The sequence below is a fragment of the Suillus clintonianus genome (genome assembly GCF_016758775.1).
Source record: "Suillus clintonianus strain FC179 chromosome Unknown DEU56scaffold_35, whole genome shotgun sequence".
Taxonomy (NCBI): domain Eukaryota; kingdom Fungi; phylum Basidiomycota; class Agaricomycetes; order Boletales; family Suillaceae; genus Suillus; species Suillus clintonianus.
In genome coordinates, this window is record NW_024539259.1 from 44,833 (window position 1) to 62,705 (window position 17,873).

General features: G+C 48.9%; 4 protein-coding genes across 4 annotated transcripts; all 4 read left to right on the forward strand.

Moving 5' to 3' along the window:
- The first annotated feature begins 955 nt into the window (after nucleotides 1-955).
- On the forward strand, nucleotides 956-5,222 carry DEU56DRAFT_803722 (uncharacterized protein). Its single transcript, XM_041353234.1, has 15 exons — nucleotides 956-1,181; nucleotides 1,231-1,528; nucleotides 1,579-1,644; nucleotides 1,691-1,950; nucleotides 1,996-2,353; nucleotides 2,409-2,564; nucleotides 2,620-3,167; nucleotides 3,216-3,441; nucleotides 3,495-3,870; nucleotides 3,923-4,029; nucleotides 4,080-4,227; nucleotides 4,279-4,355; nucleotides 4,411-4,583; nucleotides 4,639-4,930; nucleotides 4,981-5,222. Exons 1-15 carry the CDS (start codon nucleotides 1,117-1,119, stop codon nucleotides 5,005-5,007), a joined length of 3,177 nt encoding a protein of 1,058 aa, XP_041208452.1. The 5' UTR covers nucleotides 956-1,116; the 3' UTR covers nucleotides 5,008-5,222.
- A 1,964-nt stretch (nucleotides 5,223-7,186) lies between these two features.
- On the forward strand, nucleotides 7,187-11,097 carry DEU56DRAFT_756053 (uncharacterized protein; the record flags this gene model as incomplete). The annotated part of the gene is made up of 15 exons (XM_041349973.1): nucleotides 7,187-7,284; nucleotides 7,312-7,606; nucleotides 7,658-7,717; nucleotides 7,770-8,029; nucleotides 8,079-8,436; nucleotides 8,490-8,645; nucleotides 8,699-9,234; nucleotides 9,295-9,520; nucleotides 9,576-9,948; nucleotides 10,003-10,109; nucleotides 10,173-10,320; nucleotides 10,371-10,447; nucleotides 10,502-10,674; nucleotides 10,724-11,015; nucleotides 11,071-11,097. The coding sequence occupies 15 exons, from the start codon at nucleotides 7,187-7,189 to the stop codon at nucleotides 11,095-11,097; spliced, it is 3,186 nt and encodes a 1,061-aa protein (XP_041208453.1).
- A 1,027-nt stretch (nucleotides 11,098-12,124) lies between these two features.
- DEU56DRAFT_912680 (uncharacterized protein) lies at nucleotides 12,125-12,959 on the forward strand (the record flags this gene model as incomplete). The annotated part of the gene is made up of 2 exons (XM_041357435.1): nucleotides 12,125-12,451; nucleotides 12,507-12,959. The coding sequence occupies 2 exons, from the start codon at nucleotides 12,125-12,127 to the stop codon at nucleotides 12,957-12,959; spliced, it is 780 nt and encodes a 259-aa protein (XP_041208454.1).
- Nucleotides 12,960-16,325: 3,366 nt separating this feature from the next.
- Nucleotides 16,326-17,261, forward strand: DEU56DRAFT_736810 (uncharacterized protein; the record flags this gene model as incomplete). The annotated part of the gene is made up of 1 exon (XM_041348535.1): nucleotides 16,326-17,261. One exon carries the CDS (start codon nucleotides 16,326-16,328, stop codon nucleotides 17,259-17,261), a length of 936 nt encoding a protein of 311 aa, XP_041208455.1.
- Between the last annotated feature and the right edge of the window lie 612 nt (nucleotides 17,262-17,873).

Consider the following 17,873-nt stretch of genomic DNA (forward strand, 5'->3'; position numbering starts at 1 on the left):
TCAGGTCGGAATGTGCTATGTACCGCTGATTTGTTGCTTTTGTTCACAGCAGGTGCCAGGTGTGCGTAATTTATGCCCAGGACACACGTCGACGCAAGGGCTCGCAAGGATCGCACATGTGGTCATTTGACATACATATGTGCCTGACCTTCGTTGTTCTCGTACCAGTAAGTCCGACCCTAGCTAGGGCAGACCAGTGGGATCTCTGTGCCACAAGCTCCAAAAAGCTCACGCAAGGCGCCCTTTTTCGACCAGCTTGTCATCCTGCGGGCCGCCATCTCACCTCCAAATCAATTGTTGCGTCGAGATTGTTGCAGATACGCCACCCTTCAAACCTACCACATAACCAGCTGCAGGGCCAAGTGTAATCCAATTACCAGATCTCGTCATATCCCTGCTTGACTGAATCTTTATCTGTACCAGGCTCCACACTGTTCCGGTCCCCACAAGCCTGTCAGTTGAAGTCTTGTACCTGTCAATTGTCATGCCATCCCTGATCTGAACTATTATCGTCGAGGATTTTCGGCGGTTCCAAATGACGGTGAGCATTGGTAATCCGAGATAGGTCTGAAGCTATGAACGTACGCATCGTGCCGTTTTGTCTCCCTTACTTAGCCGGATATAGCGGTAGTGTGCTAGCCCCGATTTTCCGTCGCCGGCCAAAAATATCAGGGTGGGTTCCTTGCTCTCTATCATTTTGGAGAACGCTCTAGGCAGGTACAGGGACAATAATTCTGCTACGACTAGTGCCTTCTGGTGCAGCGTTCTGGAAAGTCTGGTCAAGATTACATAGATATTAAATATTACGGCAATAATCCTATCAACCGTACACAAACGTTGCGTTGAACGTTGAACAGATACTTTATTGGATCACAATCAATCGCACTCCATCGCGAAAGCGGTGCTCTATATAATAATGGTAGCGATATCTGCGGTGAATGGCAAAATCAGCGCATCCGCCAACCCACCGCTGAATGGCGAAAATCGCGCAACTTTGCTTGGGAACACAGGAAAAAAATACAAACTCAAACCTTTCCACAAGAGCGCTGAGATAAAAAGAGTGAGTGCGAAAAATCAAAAGCCGGTGCAGTCTCGGGTACAGTGCTAGCTTGTACGATGAGAGAACTTTCTCGAAAGTCGTCTGAGCACGAAAGAGCGCCAGGCTATGGAATTCAGATAGGGTGCGTAGCCTAGAACGTGCTCCGGATGTTTCATTCACCTTCCATATAGATATCGAACCCTTTCCATTCGCGTGGAAGAGAAGGACCTCCCTTCAAAGGCTAAGCAATCAGCAGATCCGGCAGATGCCATAGCTAGCATCGACGTCCATCTCATCAGTACTGATGAGGTGTACACTCGTTACTCTTGCCATCCTACTGTCGGTCTCGAGCAGGCAGCTGTTCAACGAAGGTCCAAGGATGCAAAGAATGTCATCAGCCCTCCCCCAACCCAACACTGGAAGAAGATCCTCAACTACATCTTTGGAGGCTTCAATTTCCTCATGTGGATCGCGTTCATTGTCACACTAGTACGCATTCATGAGTTGTGTTTTGGCCAGTGCTTCACATTGTATCTCAGCTGTCGTACAAGCCCCTGGGAGAGCCTCACCCTGCGGTTGTCAACCTTGGTGTTGCAGTTCTGCTGGTGCGTTTGGCCCCATGTCATATTTCAGTTTATTTATACTCCTCAGATGCTCGTCATTATCATCTCAGCTACATTCTACGCCTTCGTGGACTGGAATGCTAGCCGAATCATGAAATCCATCAAGTCTCTTATCGCGCATGAGGCCGCTGTTATCCGTGATGGAAAGCAACAGCTCATTCCTGCCACGGACATCGTCGTCGGAGATATTGTAGTTCTCAGCACTGGCGATCGAATTCCTGCGGACCTAAGGATCGTAGCGGCTTCGTCTGACTTGCGCTTTGACCGTTCACTACTCACTGGAGAAAGGTGATTACATTATAATTATCCAAAACTTGGCTCATAGTATTCCAGTGATATGGTCCCCGGTTCCCTCGATGCCACATCTGATAACGCCCTGGAGACGCGCAACCTTGCTCTGACCTCGACCTTCGTGACTCAGGGTACCTGCAATGGTGTCGTGTTCGCCACTGGGGACAGGACCGTCATGGGACGCCTTGTCAAGATGTCTGGCGAGACAAAATTCAAGCTTACAACCATTCAGAAAGAGATCTGGTTTTTCACCAAGGTTATCTCCACAGTCGCTTTCTCGATGTTCAGTATATCCTTATTGCTCTTCGGCGTGTGGTTGAGGACGAGCTATCCTGGATATGAGAACATCAGCATAGCGATCATGAACTCGATTGGTTGCCTTACGGCGTTCGTGCCTCAGGTAAATAGTCCAACTCATTGTTCTTAATGGCTTCTCTAACACCAGCGCCTTAAAGGGACTACCCCTCTGTGTCGCCCTTTCGTTGACCATCATTGCCCGTCGCATGTCGAAGCGCCATGTTCTTGTGAAGAATCTCGCAACGATTGAAACGCTTGGATGTATGTCTGTTTTGTGCTCAGACAAAACTGGTACTCTGACTGCAGGCAAGATGGTTCGTTTTTACGCTCCTATATGTGACATCGTTTTTTCTGACTAAAATCTTCCAGGCGGTCGAATCAATCGCCTTTTTGGATCATCATCTTTTGATCAGTGAAATTGACGAGCAGATCTCCGAAGCACCAGACCCTCGATTATTCGCTGGCTTGAGCGCTTTGCACCAGACCGCGCGGCTGTGTAACGGTGCAAAGTTCGACTCTGCGACTGCTGACAAGCCCATTCACGAGCGGAACGTCAAAGGAGATCCCACCGACACGGCCTTGCTTCGCTTTTCCGAGGGTCTGTCTATTCCGGCCTTAGACATTGATACTTCAGCGCTGCTGTCATCCTGGAGAAAGCTCTTTGAAATTCCTTTCAATTCAAAAAACAAGTGGATGCTGAGCGTTGTTCAGGAGACTCAAACGACTGAAGGGGATATCACTGAGAAGGACTCGAGAGCATGGATGCTCGTGAAAGGTGCTCCAGACATGCTGGTAAAATCCTGCAGCACGGTAATGAGGTCCGATGGCACCGTTGTCCCGTTCGATGAAGCGGCAAGGGAGCACATAGCCGATCTTCAAAGCAATTGGTCGAGTGAAGGGCAGAGAGTCCTTGCCCTGTATGCACTATTTATTTGTGTGGGGATACTTTACTGATACTCGTTCAGGTGTCGCAAGCCGCTGGATGCCTTGAAACCGAACATTTCTCCAAATGACATGGAGGAATTGATGTACTCGGAGATAGCCAATCTCACTTTGGTCGGACTGGTTGGTATCCGCGATCCGCCCCGTCCCGACGTGCTTCCAAGTGTGGGCATTATTCGTCGCGCCGGTGTCAGGGTTTTCATGGTGACCGGAGACTTCAAGCTCACTGCTGTCGCAATCGCACGCCAGGTGAGTCGGATCGAGCGCCTGCCTCCTGATACTTAGGATTAACTCGATTACAGGTCGGCATCATTACACAGCACTCCGTAGATACCATCGATGACGTCAGGGCTTCAGCGTCCGAGAAGAACCTCACCGATGTTCCATTGCCCGCTATTAAGCCTTCGGAAGACGATCCTATCCGGGCATTGGTACTTACAGGAGAGGACGTCGGCACCCTTACCACCTTTGACTGGCACATAATCGTCGGGCAATACACTGAAATTGTGTTTGCCCGTACCACGCCTGATCAAAAGATGAAGATTGTCGAGGAAATCAAGGCCCGTGGCGACAATACTGTGGCTGTAACTGGTGACGGTGTGAACGATGCGCCCGCACTCAAAGCCGCTGACATCGGTGTTGCGATGGGGAGCGGTAGTGATGTGGCGAAAGAAGCCGGTAAGGTCGCGTGACTTTGTTTGAGATGACAATTAACTCTCAACGCTTTCAGCTGCACTGATCTTGTTGAACAATGACTTTGCTTCTATCCCAGTGGCAATTGAGATGGGTCGCCTGGTATTCGATAACCTCAAGAAAGTGACGCTTTACCTCATGCCTGTAAGCCAATGCATCATCACACATAAGATACTTGCTTACCCCAACTCAAGGTTGGAAGTTACACAGAGTTCATGGCAGTGGTTTCAAATGTTGTCTTTGGAATGCAAATTCCTTTGAGCTCCTATCTACAAGTTTGTTTCTCCATCACAAATGACGTGGCCATGTCAATCTCCTTGATGTACGAGAAAGCTGAATCAGGTAAGCTTTTCAATTTTTTGCAGCTTCTGCCATTCCTTAAGTGCACGACAGATCTCATGATGAGGAAGCCTCGTAATGCTAGAACCGACCGCCTTACAGATTGGAGACTGTTCTTCCAGATCTACTTGGTGAGTTAGTCCGCACCCAGTGATGCTTGGTGTTCACAGGTCACCTATTTACTAGTTCCTTGGACTCATGGCCTGGCCGTGCGCGATGAGCATGTGGTTTGTATATATGAGTCAGCAAGGCCTCGGATTCCACGATGTTTTCTTAGCCTATAACAAATGGGGAGATGGCTATCACGGCTACACACTTGATCAGCTCACTCAATTTGTTAACGTCGGGCAGTGCATCTAGTGAGTGGCGATAATACTTTCTCCCTATGCTTATATTGATGCTTCTTATCATAAGCTACGTGACGATGGTCTTTATGCAGTACGGAAATCTCCTCGCCATTCGAAACCGCAGGGTTTCCTTGCTCAATTCTAACCCTCTATGGGGACCTCGCAAGAATATTGCAGTTCCGATCGGCATGGTGGCGACTGCCTTGATTGCGATAACCAATCTGTACGGACCAGGTTTACAGAATGTGTTTTTGACGACCCCTATACCTGGGATGTTCTGGGGCCCTCCGTTCGCCTTTGGCTTGGGAATTCTCTGCGTGGACGAAGTCCGCAAGCTGATTGTGAGGTCCTATCCAAGGGTAAGTGTCAACCATCGTCTCGTTTTCTTAATCCTGATGGCAAATTACAGTCTATCGTTGCCAAAATGGCTTGGTAACACCTTTGGTATCTCCTGGTCTGGGAGAATGTTACTTGTATGGCAGCGTAGGATCGGCATTTGTGTCGTCTGAGCTGCCACACAACAATACCCTTTTATTAGTCAAACAGTATATAGCCTAGAAATGATAGCAATTGAGATTATGATATGCGGAGGCATCTCGCCGCCTGTAAAGTATAAAATAAATCCATGGAGTACATACTTTCTAGAGCGGAAACAGTACGGTGAACATGTGAAACCTACGGGCGGGACCTACTAGTATGAGTCTCATCGTTGAGCAAGTACTCATACTAGTGGGCTGCGCCCGTACAAAAATATGAGCCCCACTCAATCTAGTAATACGGTCGCGCCCGTACACAAATATGAGCCCCACTCAATTACAATTTATCTAGTAGGTCGCGCCCGTACGACAATATTATCTATAAGTATCTCTTAATTAATGCGCGGGGCCCATGGCTTTAGCGGCTGTGGCAGCTGGATGTTAGGTCGAATCATACGAGTCCCAAAGATACATTAGATAGCATCACTTCCTTGGTTCTCCATAGATGGGCGGGCGCACATGCTTCATAGCCCGCGCGAGCAATACAATGGTCTCCGTTTCGAACCGAATAAAACCGATCAATAAAGTCCCCAGTCCAGAACAACTTGAAGCTTGCTCCCACCCCTGATCTGTGCCCTAAACGCCTTCTAGAGAAGACTTTGTGGCACTTGAGAGGTCGTACACGGGAGGGGAGATTGCTCCCGTCTGCTCCCAAATGCGGAAGCGATTAGCGTCGAAATAAAGTGACAGATTGATGTATGAGTCACCGGCTGTCACATGTGACTTGATGCCGAGGGCAATCTCGGTGCGTGCCGACACAATCCATTGGAACTTTGTTCTTGCGTTTGGTGTGCGTACCTGTGCACATATTTTCTGGCTTTGATATCTCCAATATCAGAAGCTTGAAGACTAGACAGAATAACATTAATATTGTCAGTATCGCATACGCACAGGTCCATCGGAAAAATGGAGAGATGTCCAAATGTCACGTGATTCACGTCGCAGGTGCAACCCTTTTATTTATGCCTGCCCGTGGGAAGTCCCAAGCTAGGAACAAGAGATCTAGCCTCAGATATATTAAATTCGAGGAGTGGGGAAGAGACTGCTTGGTTGGATTTCGAACCCCGTCAAGAGGCGCTTACATTGCAGCCATAGCTACAATTGTTACCTTGGCCGCTACCTTGCTGCAGGTGCAGTGTCATGTGAATGTAGTCGGAAACGAAAGGACGGAGGAACGGCATTGAGTGTACGAACAGGTACGAACGCATGGTCTGTAGACTTTGTACTCCCCCAAATAAGACCCATACTGCGCTAATATTATCGTGACAACAATTCTACAGTTCAACGTCGTACAGGGGCATGGGACACCCATAATGCCATTGCTCGGTCCGATGCGGTCAGCTTGCCAGAGACGCTAGACGGTCCTGGCGGTCCACGCTGGGAACCCACAGCCTGACAGGAGTCCGTAACCGCGACACTGTGGGGGGTATGGTCAAGTTAAGGCACCCACATTTATAGAAAGCGTGGCCCCCGTGTCACCGGAAAAGAGGCGCTGCGCAAACGGCCTGCCGAAGAAATCATGGGACCAAAATTTTGCCGCTCGGAGGAGCGTGGAGGTCTCGTCGCAGCGTTTGCCCGCACGACGGATAGCCTGAAAAGTCGGGCAGAGAGCGAGAGACGGTGATATGATTGTTGCGCATGCATGATATGCCACGTGGCCCAGCGTAGCCTGAGCTTAAGTGAAGGTAAGTAAACGGTCACCGGCCAATCTCTGACGAGATTCTGCTTCTTTTTGGGCAGATTGAACGAATCAAGAAAATCGCGTTAATACTGTGGGAAGTAACCCGACCTGAAAATAAGGTGTGCTTCACTTTGATCTTGTGGCTAGATCGCCAACAATGCCTGCATGATGTCTCGGGAGCTTTCTGCCCTGCGCATGAATAGCGAAAACACCTCTCGGCAAAAACAGCCCCTCGGGAATTTCTCGTTCGAACGGACTCTAAAAAAATTCTCGCCTTGGGTTGGTCTGGCAAGGCACAATGATGCATTGCCTTAAGTACATAGTACGGGCTACCCACGAGCTTCATGGTGCAGTATGATAAATAACAAGATGAAGCAAAAGTGAAGCAGGTTACTTCGATGGCAGACCCAACACCCTCTCCTGAGCCCGGGCCAGGCGGGAAAGGCTATGGCATTCAAATTGCGTTCGTATTCCATTCGCAGCTTTACCTCGCGCAGTATGTCGCTGACCTTACAACGAACAGATACCGTACATTATCAGGTCGCGTCGAAGAGAAGCATACTACGACCTCCAAATCCCCGCGAGACCCATCGGACGCTATTGCAAGCATAGAAGCCCATCTACTGAGCGTCGACGAAGTATACACCCGGTATTCAAGTCATCCTACAGTCGGATTGGAGCTTGCCGCTGTTCGTCGCAAGGAGCGTGATGGCAAGAATACCATTAGTCCCCCACCTACCGTCTACTGGAAGAAATCGCTCAATTATATTTTTGGTGGCTTCAATTTTCTCATGTGGATTGCGTTCATCTTGACCATTGTGACTGCCGTTGTTCTCCTGCCATTGTGACCTTTCTGATGTACATTTTAGCTCTCTTATCAACCACTCGGGCCTCCTACACCTTTCGTTCTTGGTGTTGCCATACTGTTGGTTCGTGATTTTCAACTCCAGTGCTCAATTTCCCCCATCTCATCAACTACAGCTCCTCGTCATCATCGTTTCTGCTGCATTCTATGCTTTGGTCGATTGGAATGCGAGCAGGATCATGAAATCCATAAAATCTCTAATTGCTCACGAGGCTGCGGTCATTAGGGACGGAAAGCAGCAAATAATCCAAGCTGCTGACATTGTAGTTGGCGATGTTGTCGTCCTCAATGCTGGCGACCGTGTCCCGGCCGACATGCGTGTTGTGCAGGCATCATCTGACCTTCGCTTTGACCGCTCTCTCCTGACGGGTGAAAGGTCTGTTCATTGTCTTACGTACTTGAATTCAGCTGAAGTCTAGTTGCAGTGATATGATCCCAGGAGCTATTGATGCGACATCGGACAATGCTTTGGAGACTCGTAACCTCGCGTTGAATTCCACTTTTGTCGTACAAGGGACTTGCAATGGTGTCGTGTTCGCCACGGGAGATAGGACTGTCATGGGACGTCTCGTCAAGATGTCGGGAGAAACAAAGTTCAAGCTTACCACCATCCAAAAAGAAGTGTGGTATTTCACCAAGATCATTTCATGTCTCGCCCTCTTTTTCTTCTGCTTGTCGCTTCTCCTATACGGTGTTTGGTTGCGGACATCGTATCCTGGGTTCCTCACAACGTCTCTTGCCATTGTGAACTCGATTGGCTGCTTGACTGCTTTCGTCCCACAAGTAGGTGGCCCGCAACAAAAGTTTCTAATCCTTTCTTATTTGACATCTTGTAGGGTCTCCCGATTTGCGTGGCACTCTCATTGACTGTTATCGCCCGTCGCATGTCTAAGCGTCAGGTCTTGGTCAAGAATCTGGCGACCATCGAGACGTTAGGATGCATGTCTGTTTTATGTTCTGACAAGACAGGTACATTGACTGCGGGAAAGATGGTGAGATGAACGATGTATTTACTCTCGTTACCGGCTTGCTGATGTATCCACAGATGGTAGAGAATATTGCCTTCCTCGATGACGTATTTGGTGTCGATGAAATCAACGACAGAGTCACAAAGGCATCGGACCCCACCGTCTTTACTGCGTTCAAGGCGCTCCATCAGATCGCGAGGCTTTGCAACGGCGCGAAATTCGACGCATCGACTAACCACCTTCCTGTGCATGAGCGTGCGATCAAGGGTGATCCGACTGATACCGCTCTTTTGCGTTTCTCCGAGGCCCTTTCAATACCAGAGCTTGGTGTGGAAACCAACACTCTTCAGGAAACTCATCAGAAGCGGTTTGAGATCCCTTTCAATTCTCGCAACAAATGGATGCTTTCCGTGTTCTCCCAAGCTCCAACCGCTGAAAAGAATGAAGAGTCGACCTGGATGCTTGTCAAAGGAGCTCCTGATGTCTTGTTCCCCTCCTGCAGCACTGTGGTACAGAGTGACGGGACGGTCATCCCGTTAACAAGTAGGGCGAGGCAGACATTCGCTACGCTTCAAGAGGACTGGTCAAGCCGAGGTCAACGAGTACTCGTGTTGTAAGTATAAGCATTTTATCTTCGCAACCCTGACATCTGAAATCGTTGCCGTGGTAAAAGATGTAGGAAATCCATAGAAGCAATCAAGACTGGACTTCCACCGAACGATGTAGAGGACCTCATGTACATGGAGATGTGCGATCTAACCTTGGTTGGACTGATTGGAATTTGTGACCCTCCTCGTCCGGATGTGGCGCCATCGATTTCCATCATTCGACGGGCTGGAGTTCGAGTCTTTATGGTCACTGGTGATTTCAAGCTCACTGCTCTAGCTATTGCACGACAGGTAGTTTTTCTTTATTTTCCTCTGCCATAAAATCCTTGCTGACCCTTTTCTTCAGGTTGGTATCATCACCCAGCACGTTGTTGACACCATCCAGGAGGTCCGAGCCGCTGCTTCTGAGAAGGTCGAGCCGAAACAACTTTATCTGATCAAGCCATCCGATGATGATCCTGTTCGCTCCCTGGTTCTTACTGGGGAAGATGTCGCAACTCTCACTTCATATGATTGGAATGTCATCGTTGGGACCTACACGGAGATCGTATTTGCACGCACTACCCCTGACCAGAAAATGCGAATTGTAGAGGAGATCAAAGCTCGCGGAGATAATACTGTCGCAGTCACTGGAGATGGTGTCAATGATGCGCCAGCTCTCAAAGCTGCCGATATTGGTGTTGCGATGGGTAGTGGCAGCGACGTGGCCAAGGAAGCTGGTAAGGGTTTTACTGAGGGTTTTTTTCGACGATGCTGATTCCATCGCTCTCAAGCCGCCTTGATCTTGTTGAAGAACGACTTTGCTTCCATCCCTGTCGCGATCCAGATGGGTCGACTAGTGTTTGATAACCTGAAGAAAGTCACACTGTACCTCATGCCTGTGAGTAGCATCTGCGGGAGCAGTATCACAATCTCAGCGGGTTTTAAATTTATGATGTTACAGGCTGGAAGCTATTCGGAATTCATGGCGGTCGTCACGAACGTATTGTTAGGCATGCAGATTCCCATGAACTCGTATCAACAAGTCTGCTACTGCATCACCAATGATGTTATCATGTCCATTTCACTGATGTATGAGAAACCGGAGTGGGGTGGGTATTTACGCATTTATGAACTTTACAATGCTCATTTCCTGTTGTAGATTTGATGCAGCGCAAACCGCGTAATGCCAGGACCGATAGGCTTACGGATTGGCGTCTTTTCTTCCATGTCTACTTGGTACGTTTTATGACCTAGGTGATCCCAATGTGCTCACGTTAATCACTCACCCAGTTCTATGGACTGATGCTATGGCCCTGCGCGATGGCAATGTGGTTCTTGTACATGAAACAGCAGGGCCTTACTTTCTACGAGGTCATCTTGACTTTCAACCTATGGGGAGATGGCTGGCAAAACTACTCTGCCGATCAACTAGCACAGTTCGTCGATGTTGGTCAATGCATTTAGTGCGTCGTCATTTTTTTGTCTTGCGATTTTGATTGTAACAGTCAATAGCTATGTGACTGTGGCCATCGGACAGTACGGGACTCTCCTGTCGGTTCGTAACCGCCGAGTATCGATACTCCAGTCGAATCCTCTGTGGGGCCCGCGCCGCAACTTGCTAGTACTTGTTGGCATGACGGGCACGGTATTGATCTGTATCGTGAACCTCTACGGACCTGGCTTCCAGAATGTGTTCCTCACAAGGCCGATCCCTGGGATGTTCTGGGGTCTTCCGTTTACCTTTGCGCTGGGGATCTTGCTCATGGATGAAACTCGCAAAGCTATCGTGAGGAAATACCCGAAGGTATGTTTTGAGTTACGCGGCCGAACTGGAATTTGCACTCACACTTTCTTTCCAGTCTTTGATTGCGTGGCTGGCATGGTAGATTCGAACTTGTTATATGATATTGGAACTATGATATTTTTTTGTCGTACTCGATGTACATAAATTATTCAATGCGCAAATGTTATTCATTGTTATCCATCGCCTGAGACTGCCTTTACTTTGAGATCCATGTCACGGTCACGGCCATTCTACATAGCTCACGGTCTTTTTACTTACTAACACTGCGCTGATGTACTCCGTCATCGACGGAACGGATCGTTCGGATATTCTCGGACTCGTTATCCATTGTATCCATTGACTCCTCTACTATTCGCGGTCTCACTCAGTTTCACATTACATTATCACTACTGAAGATACTTATATGTGGTTCAGGGCTTTGTACCTTTCTCTTGTCGAATCAACGCCAGTATCTGGCTCTCTCTCTCTCGTTTTCCCGCCGCTCGCCTCCCTCGTTTTGTTGAGCGCCCGTTACAATCCACAATGACAAGGGCCTCCGCAGTGCGCATCGCAAAGCATCCAGCCGGTGAGCTTAGCCGGCATGTTTTTTAGTCTCCCGTATCAGACCTTTATAGAATGAAGATACTTAGAACATTTACAGATACTTTATGTGACTCGAGAATTGCCGCCTGCATCGACAGAAACCTTGCTTGACCCAAACATTAGTCAAGCTCAAGGAATTACAAAGCAGACGCTAGTTGTATAGAAATTAAAAACATGCGAATCAAAACATAACATATGTGTTGCCGGGCGCGCGGCGACGCCATATAAGGAGATCCGTTCTGGAACGGGTCACGTGAACGTCCGGAAATTACCGGTTGGTCGAAAGTTGGCTACTAATTATGGGAAGCTGTGAATTACCTTGCTTGACAAGGTTTCTACGACTCCTGTTTTTCTGTGCACTTCGAGGGCAATCGATGAATTATACTAACTGTAGCTAGTCACCTTTCTTTAGAAGCCCGCTGATATTCTCACACTAATATTGAAATAGGTGACGACTCGGGAGCCGACCAGCTGGAGCAAGACCCCTCAGGTCCTCGCCGTGGCAAGTCGCGTCTCTATTATCAATAATGTCCCTCTCACTTGGTATTCCTACCGTTTCTCCCGTCGTCGAATCTAGCGATGACAATTCCGTGCACGACAGCACTCATCACGCCCAGCGTCATCACAATAATTCTAGTAGGGGAATGAGAACCATAGACCCCAACTCTCCTGATGATTCATCATGCCTCCCACCCGTGGTGTATCATATGTCGTACTACGCAAAGCGGGCTAGCTCAAGGTTCAGGCCCTATCAGCTGGGCAAGCAGGTTCCTACAGCCCTGGAGCACCGTTTCATGATGAAAAACATTCTGAAACACAATGAGGCTGATATCAGTCTGATAGACGTCCAGCAGGTATGTTCGCCTCATTTATGCCACAGATCCCATCATGCCAACAGCATCATACTAGGGCAAAGAGCTCTTCGAAAAAGGGATACGGCATATGTCAAATGCGACTCTCCAGTCAGCTGTCATCGCAAAGCGAGCCGATCTTGAAAGCAAGCGCTTGCACGCTCTCGCAACAGCATGGGACCTCGAGTCAACTGTAAGGCACGAGGCACTTCTTCAAACAATCATGAAGGATAATGCGGAACGGGATCTTGATAGCCTGGCAGAGGCAGCCTTTTTCGAATCAGTGATGGCCAAACGTTCCAATCAGCAGCTCGAAGATGACGCGGACTTCACCATCGCTGCATATACTGAGGATCTCACAGCACATAGTATTGCGGACAAGCAACTTGATCATCTAGAAGAGATTAGCGCTGAGCGGGGCTTGGCCTTGGAGGACACTGACGAGAAGATCGCGGAAGATATCGACAATCGCTTCGATGGATACTTGGATTCCGTGCTGGGAAAAGGGTAGAATATGATTATGGTTGCCTGAGGTGAGGCGATTGTGATCATACTATACATGTTTTGCAATATTGATCATTATCATAGTACAAATGACAGTACAGACAGGCCAGTGGGTTCCATTACTCCCCTGTCCAAATATGTATAACATGGTTTTTCCTCGCAGCAGCAGAAGACGAAGAGATAACTTTACTATGTCGTTGACCACTAGCACTATGTGACTCTCGAGCAGGACACAGTCACGATTTCTTGGCAATGTATACAAGATGTACTGGATGTGGTCACAGTAAACCTTGTCATGCAACGAGAGTCAAAACGAGAGTCAATAGCTCCAGTCCCACACCTCCTTAGTCACTTCCTTCGAGTGGACGCGGCACTCCGATTCAGACTCAACATGCACCCGATTTAGCTCCCGCGACATTCTGTCATATTACGAGTCAGACCTACTCTATGTCTCTCCGGTAGACAGACCAAATACTAGAAGGAAGGTGACAGCCGCCCCTGCATCGATGTTTCAGGCATGCGCGATCAAATTTCTAGTACACGGACATGTACAGCATCAACGCATGGCACTCCTCAGTGGAACTTCTATGATATCTTGCACTCAAAGGTTCTCGCTTTGTGCGGATCTAACCCTAGCTAACCCTGAGGCATGAGGCCTTGAGGCATGAGGATGAGCGCCCAGGAGATTTCCTTATCACTGGAGTGGCCAAGTTTCACCGTCAGTGCCCAACTCTTTTCATCTCATCGATCCTCATCATATGGCTCAATATTCAGCAGTAAAACGTCTTTCAACAGATCAATCCAGTCTGGAATATCTCATCAATCATGTATTTCTTCCCCTCAAGTTGCCGCAAAGGAGTGACCATTCCCTTGAGAATGACCTGGCCTTATCTCAGGCAGTATTTGATGCTGGTCTCGCCTTCAGTGACCAGCTGCCGTCTGATGAGTCGCTACTTTGGACGAGCATCTTGAAAATGCTTCGCAATCTCAAAGATTCAATCAGGTTTAGCGTGATGTCTGCAAAGGAAATCGAATCTCAAATCAATGCGATGGACAACAAAGGTCTGCTACCTTCATCTCATTTGTATTTTTCCGTACTGATCATCGATTTTCAGATGTCCTTGTATATATGATTCGCGCACAAAACGCTGCGGTGGTCATGAGAAAACTTGATGCCGAGACCATATTCGAATCATTCGAGATGTCTCCTGACCCCACCGCAGTGATGGGCGCAAAGGGAAAGCTGATTTGTTCATATCCTGGACCTGCTATCACAGTTCCAGATACGATTATCAATGATGCTACCTTTTCTTCTGAGTTGGCGAATTTTCTCGTCCACATGGATCAAGATGTCCTTGATGCGGCATCGACGAGGACAAAAGCCAATTCCACTGTTGTCGAAGAGAGAGACACAACGCATCCTCGTTATATCACGGAACTCCTGACCGGTATTCTGCGTGGCTTCGGGAGCATCGCTGATGTTCCTGGCATCCGCAAGCGCATTGGAGATGATGTGCTGTGGGACAACGCGAAATTGCCGTGGAGGCGATCTCCACTTTGGCTCGTCATTCGCGTTGCCTTACAAACGACTCTGGAGCGCAGTGATATCGGACGAACGACGTATAAATCGTTCATGCTGTTCTTCATGGCGAGGCTCACGACCCTTGTCGTTGAAGATGACTTTTCGAATGACATCTTACACTTCATGTCGACAAAGATCGCACGCCGTCTTTTCAAGCTTGGATCCTCTGCTTCTCCGGAGTTATTGCAGATGGCGAGCATGGTCACCAGGGATGTACGGATTATCATGGAGGAAAGATGGTCATCTGTTCAAAATGCGCAGCAGGCCTCGCTTCCTTGGGCTCCCGAGAACCTCCGGGTTTTGCGGGATACCCATCTCTCCTTGAACACAAGCCGAGAGTACATACGCCAAGCTTTACAGAACCAGCATTCGTCTCGTCAAACAACCTCATTCAATCCCTGCCACCACGTGCGCGGGTCAATCGACGATTTCCTTGACGCTGATGCGAGCTTCCTGATAGCCGCTCATGATGAAGAACCATTTCTTGCCCTCGCAGACTTTGAGACTGCCATTGGGTCAGGGATTGATGACTGGGTAGCGTGTGTGTCACTTCAGAGCATCGATTCTGCATGCGTCTCGATTGAGGCGTGCGCCTCTGCATACTCCTCGAGAGCATTGGAGGCTTACAGTGGAAACCCGGAGAATTTGTCGATCATGCTTCTCACACTTTTCGAGCTCTGGGTAGCCATGGATAAGATCGTTGTTCGCCAAATCCCACTCCTGGCAGAGTACTTTGGGAGTGTCTTTGAATCCGCAAAGCTTCTACACTTGGTCGTTTGAAGAAATTGCACGCCTACCTGAAGGCTCGTCACTGCCATGCTTCCAGCCGTCTGTCGGTGTTCTGGGTTACGAACGATGACAAGTCGTTCGCGGCGCAATATTTTTACCAGTCACCAGAGCTACAGAATTTGAAGGCCCTCATCGAGGAGGATGGCGAGATACAGCGGACGAAGAAGTTGGCTGAGCTTCGGACCCTCAACAAGAGGTACAGTGACTTAGAGAAGCGCGCAGAAAGCTTATCGCACGAATACGGTGTCAGCTCCCGCGGCTGGGATTACCACAAGAAACAATGCCAATTGTGCGACGTGGTGACGCAAATGCAATCCATTACAATTACAGTTCACGAGTGGCCGCTACCAGAACGTGAAGAGGACGCAATGGTGGTAAGAATTGGCCGAAGCATGGCTTCGAGCGAAGCGCGATGCCCAAGCTGCAGTCTTTGTGAATGACGACGACGAACTTGTTGTTGTCAGTCGGGATGGGACAGTAGAGCCTCTTGTGTCATCCCCCTTTGCCCAACAGCTTGACCAGTGCGTGATATATCTGGACGACGCGCACACTAGAGGAACGGATGTCAAGCTGCCTTCCGGTTTCCGAGCTGCTGTCACGCTTGGTCCCAAAGTCACAAAAAACCGCCTGACGCAAGGTTTGTGATTACAGAGTTCATGTGTAATATTTCTGCTGATAACCAATGACACAGGATGCATGCGAATGCGGAAGCTGGGCAATGGGCAGTCAGTTATGTTCTTCGCTCCGACAGAAGTTGACCGGAGCATTCGTTCGGCGACTCAGGAAGTTGATACCGATGGTGTCGATGTGGCAGACATCCTGCACTGGGCTATGCTCGAAACCTGTATTGATATCCAGATGCGTGCATTCCACTGGGCTCAACAAGGAACGGATTTTAAGACACGACATTCCGCATGGACTGAATTTTCGCGCGCGCCCACTACTTCGGTTCCTACCCTGAAGACAGCCTGGTTGCAGCCGGAGGAGCGTTCATTAGAGGATATGTACGCACCACGCAGTTATTCACAAGCATCCCAGGTTTGCGATCCAGACATTCAAAGGAAGTACGAGGAGCTCGGAGTTGTAGCAGGACCCGACAGAAGCATGGATGAGGAACAAGAAAGGGAGGTAGTCCACGAGGTAGAGAGAGAACGTCAAGTTCAAAGACCGCCCAGGGTAAAACCTGCAGCTCAAGACCTGCATGAGGACGTTCGTCGATTCGTCAGGACAGGCCGAGTTCCCAAGGGGTCTTCTGCATTCATTCCAGCGCTATCCTGCCTTGCCAACACTACTGCTGCATTTCACGAACGTGATCAGTGGGCACGCAACCTCTTTGTCACCCATGACTTCGCTCGCACAGTGGGCCTCTCTCTTGTACAGAACGCAGAAGATTATCTCCGGCCCGTCAATTGGATCGTATCCAGTAGCATCGGAGTGCTAGTAGTCATGAGCCCGAACGAAGTGAACACACTACTGCCTCGTATCCGCAAAAGCAAAGTAGTTCACTTGTGCGTTTATACTCCTCGCACCACACAAACGATGCAGGCGTGTGATGACCTTCGCCTCTACTGTGTTCCTTCGGCACCACAGCTGACACCATCGGAATCGCTGATTTGCCAGCTCAACCTTTTTGCCGGCCAACTCTATTTCTCCAGTTATGAAATGTATATCCGCACTTGCAGTTTCTTAGGGCTCAACGCACCGGATCTAGGGGACAAGGAGTTGATAGCCGACAGCGACGGGTTCATCAGGGAGGAGAATCGCCCTTCTGCGAGAGCATCGTGCTCGTTCAAGCGATCCCAGCTTCCTCCACTGAAGGAGTTGTTCGGAATGAGGAGGAAAGGCGTGAGGTATTCTCCAACTCATCTCGGAAAGATGCTCAATGGCCGAATTCTGACTGAGGAGGATTTTCTCGACTTTAGTTCTGGGTCTATTTAGCGTAAGATTTAGCCCCTGAAGTTCTGCCAGGGACCTGACTGACTGCAGTTCTGGTCAACAGATGCATCAAAACCAACCCGTGATCGTTGTTGCATCGCGACTTTCTCCCTAAATATATTCGTGTTCGAATCTGAAATGCTATAGCTTGTTGCTTGGTCAATCGCTTGATGCATCTCTTGTGTCCATAGCATGACCTTCGAATGTTCCTGGTATCGTAAACGCATCCTCCGAGTCGCTCAGGGCAGCACGATGCAGTGCATCGAATCTTGATAAAACGACGGCGATAATGGTTTCTGTATAGATGGCAGGAAACAGTCCCTTTCGACCGTCGTCTGCAGTGATTGTCGAGCCACCAACCAGAAAGTATTTTTGTCACTAGCTTTAGATGTGAGATAATCCGATGAACCCGTACGTTGAGAGTGATGTAGTAACGCCCCAAGTACTACTTACGCCCAAACAAGTTTCCTACTAGCTAATCAGTCATGGATTTGACGGAGAAGAGGGTGTAAAACATATTTATACGCAAGATCCGATGCAGAAGGACGCACAGGATTTTTTTTAATCACAATGAGGCATCCTAGCTAGAACTCGAGAGAACCAAGAGAGAACCCT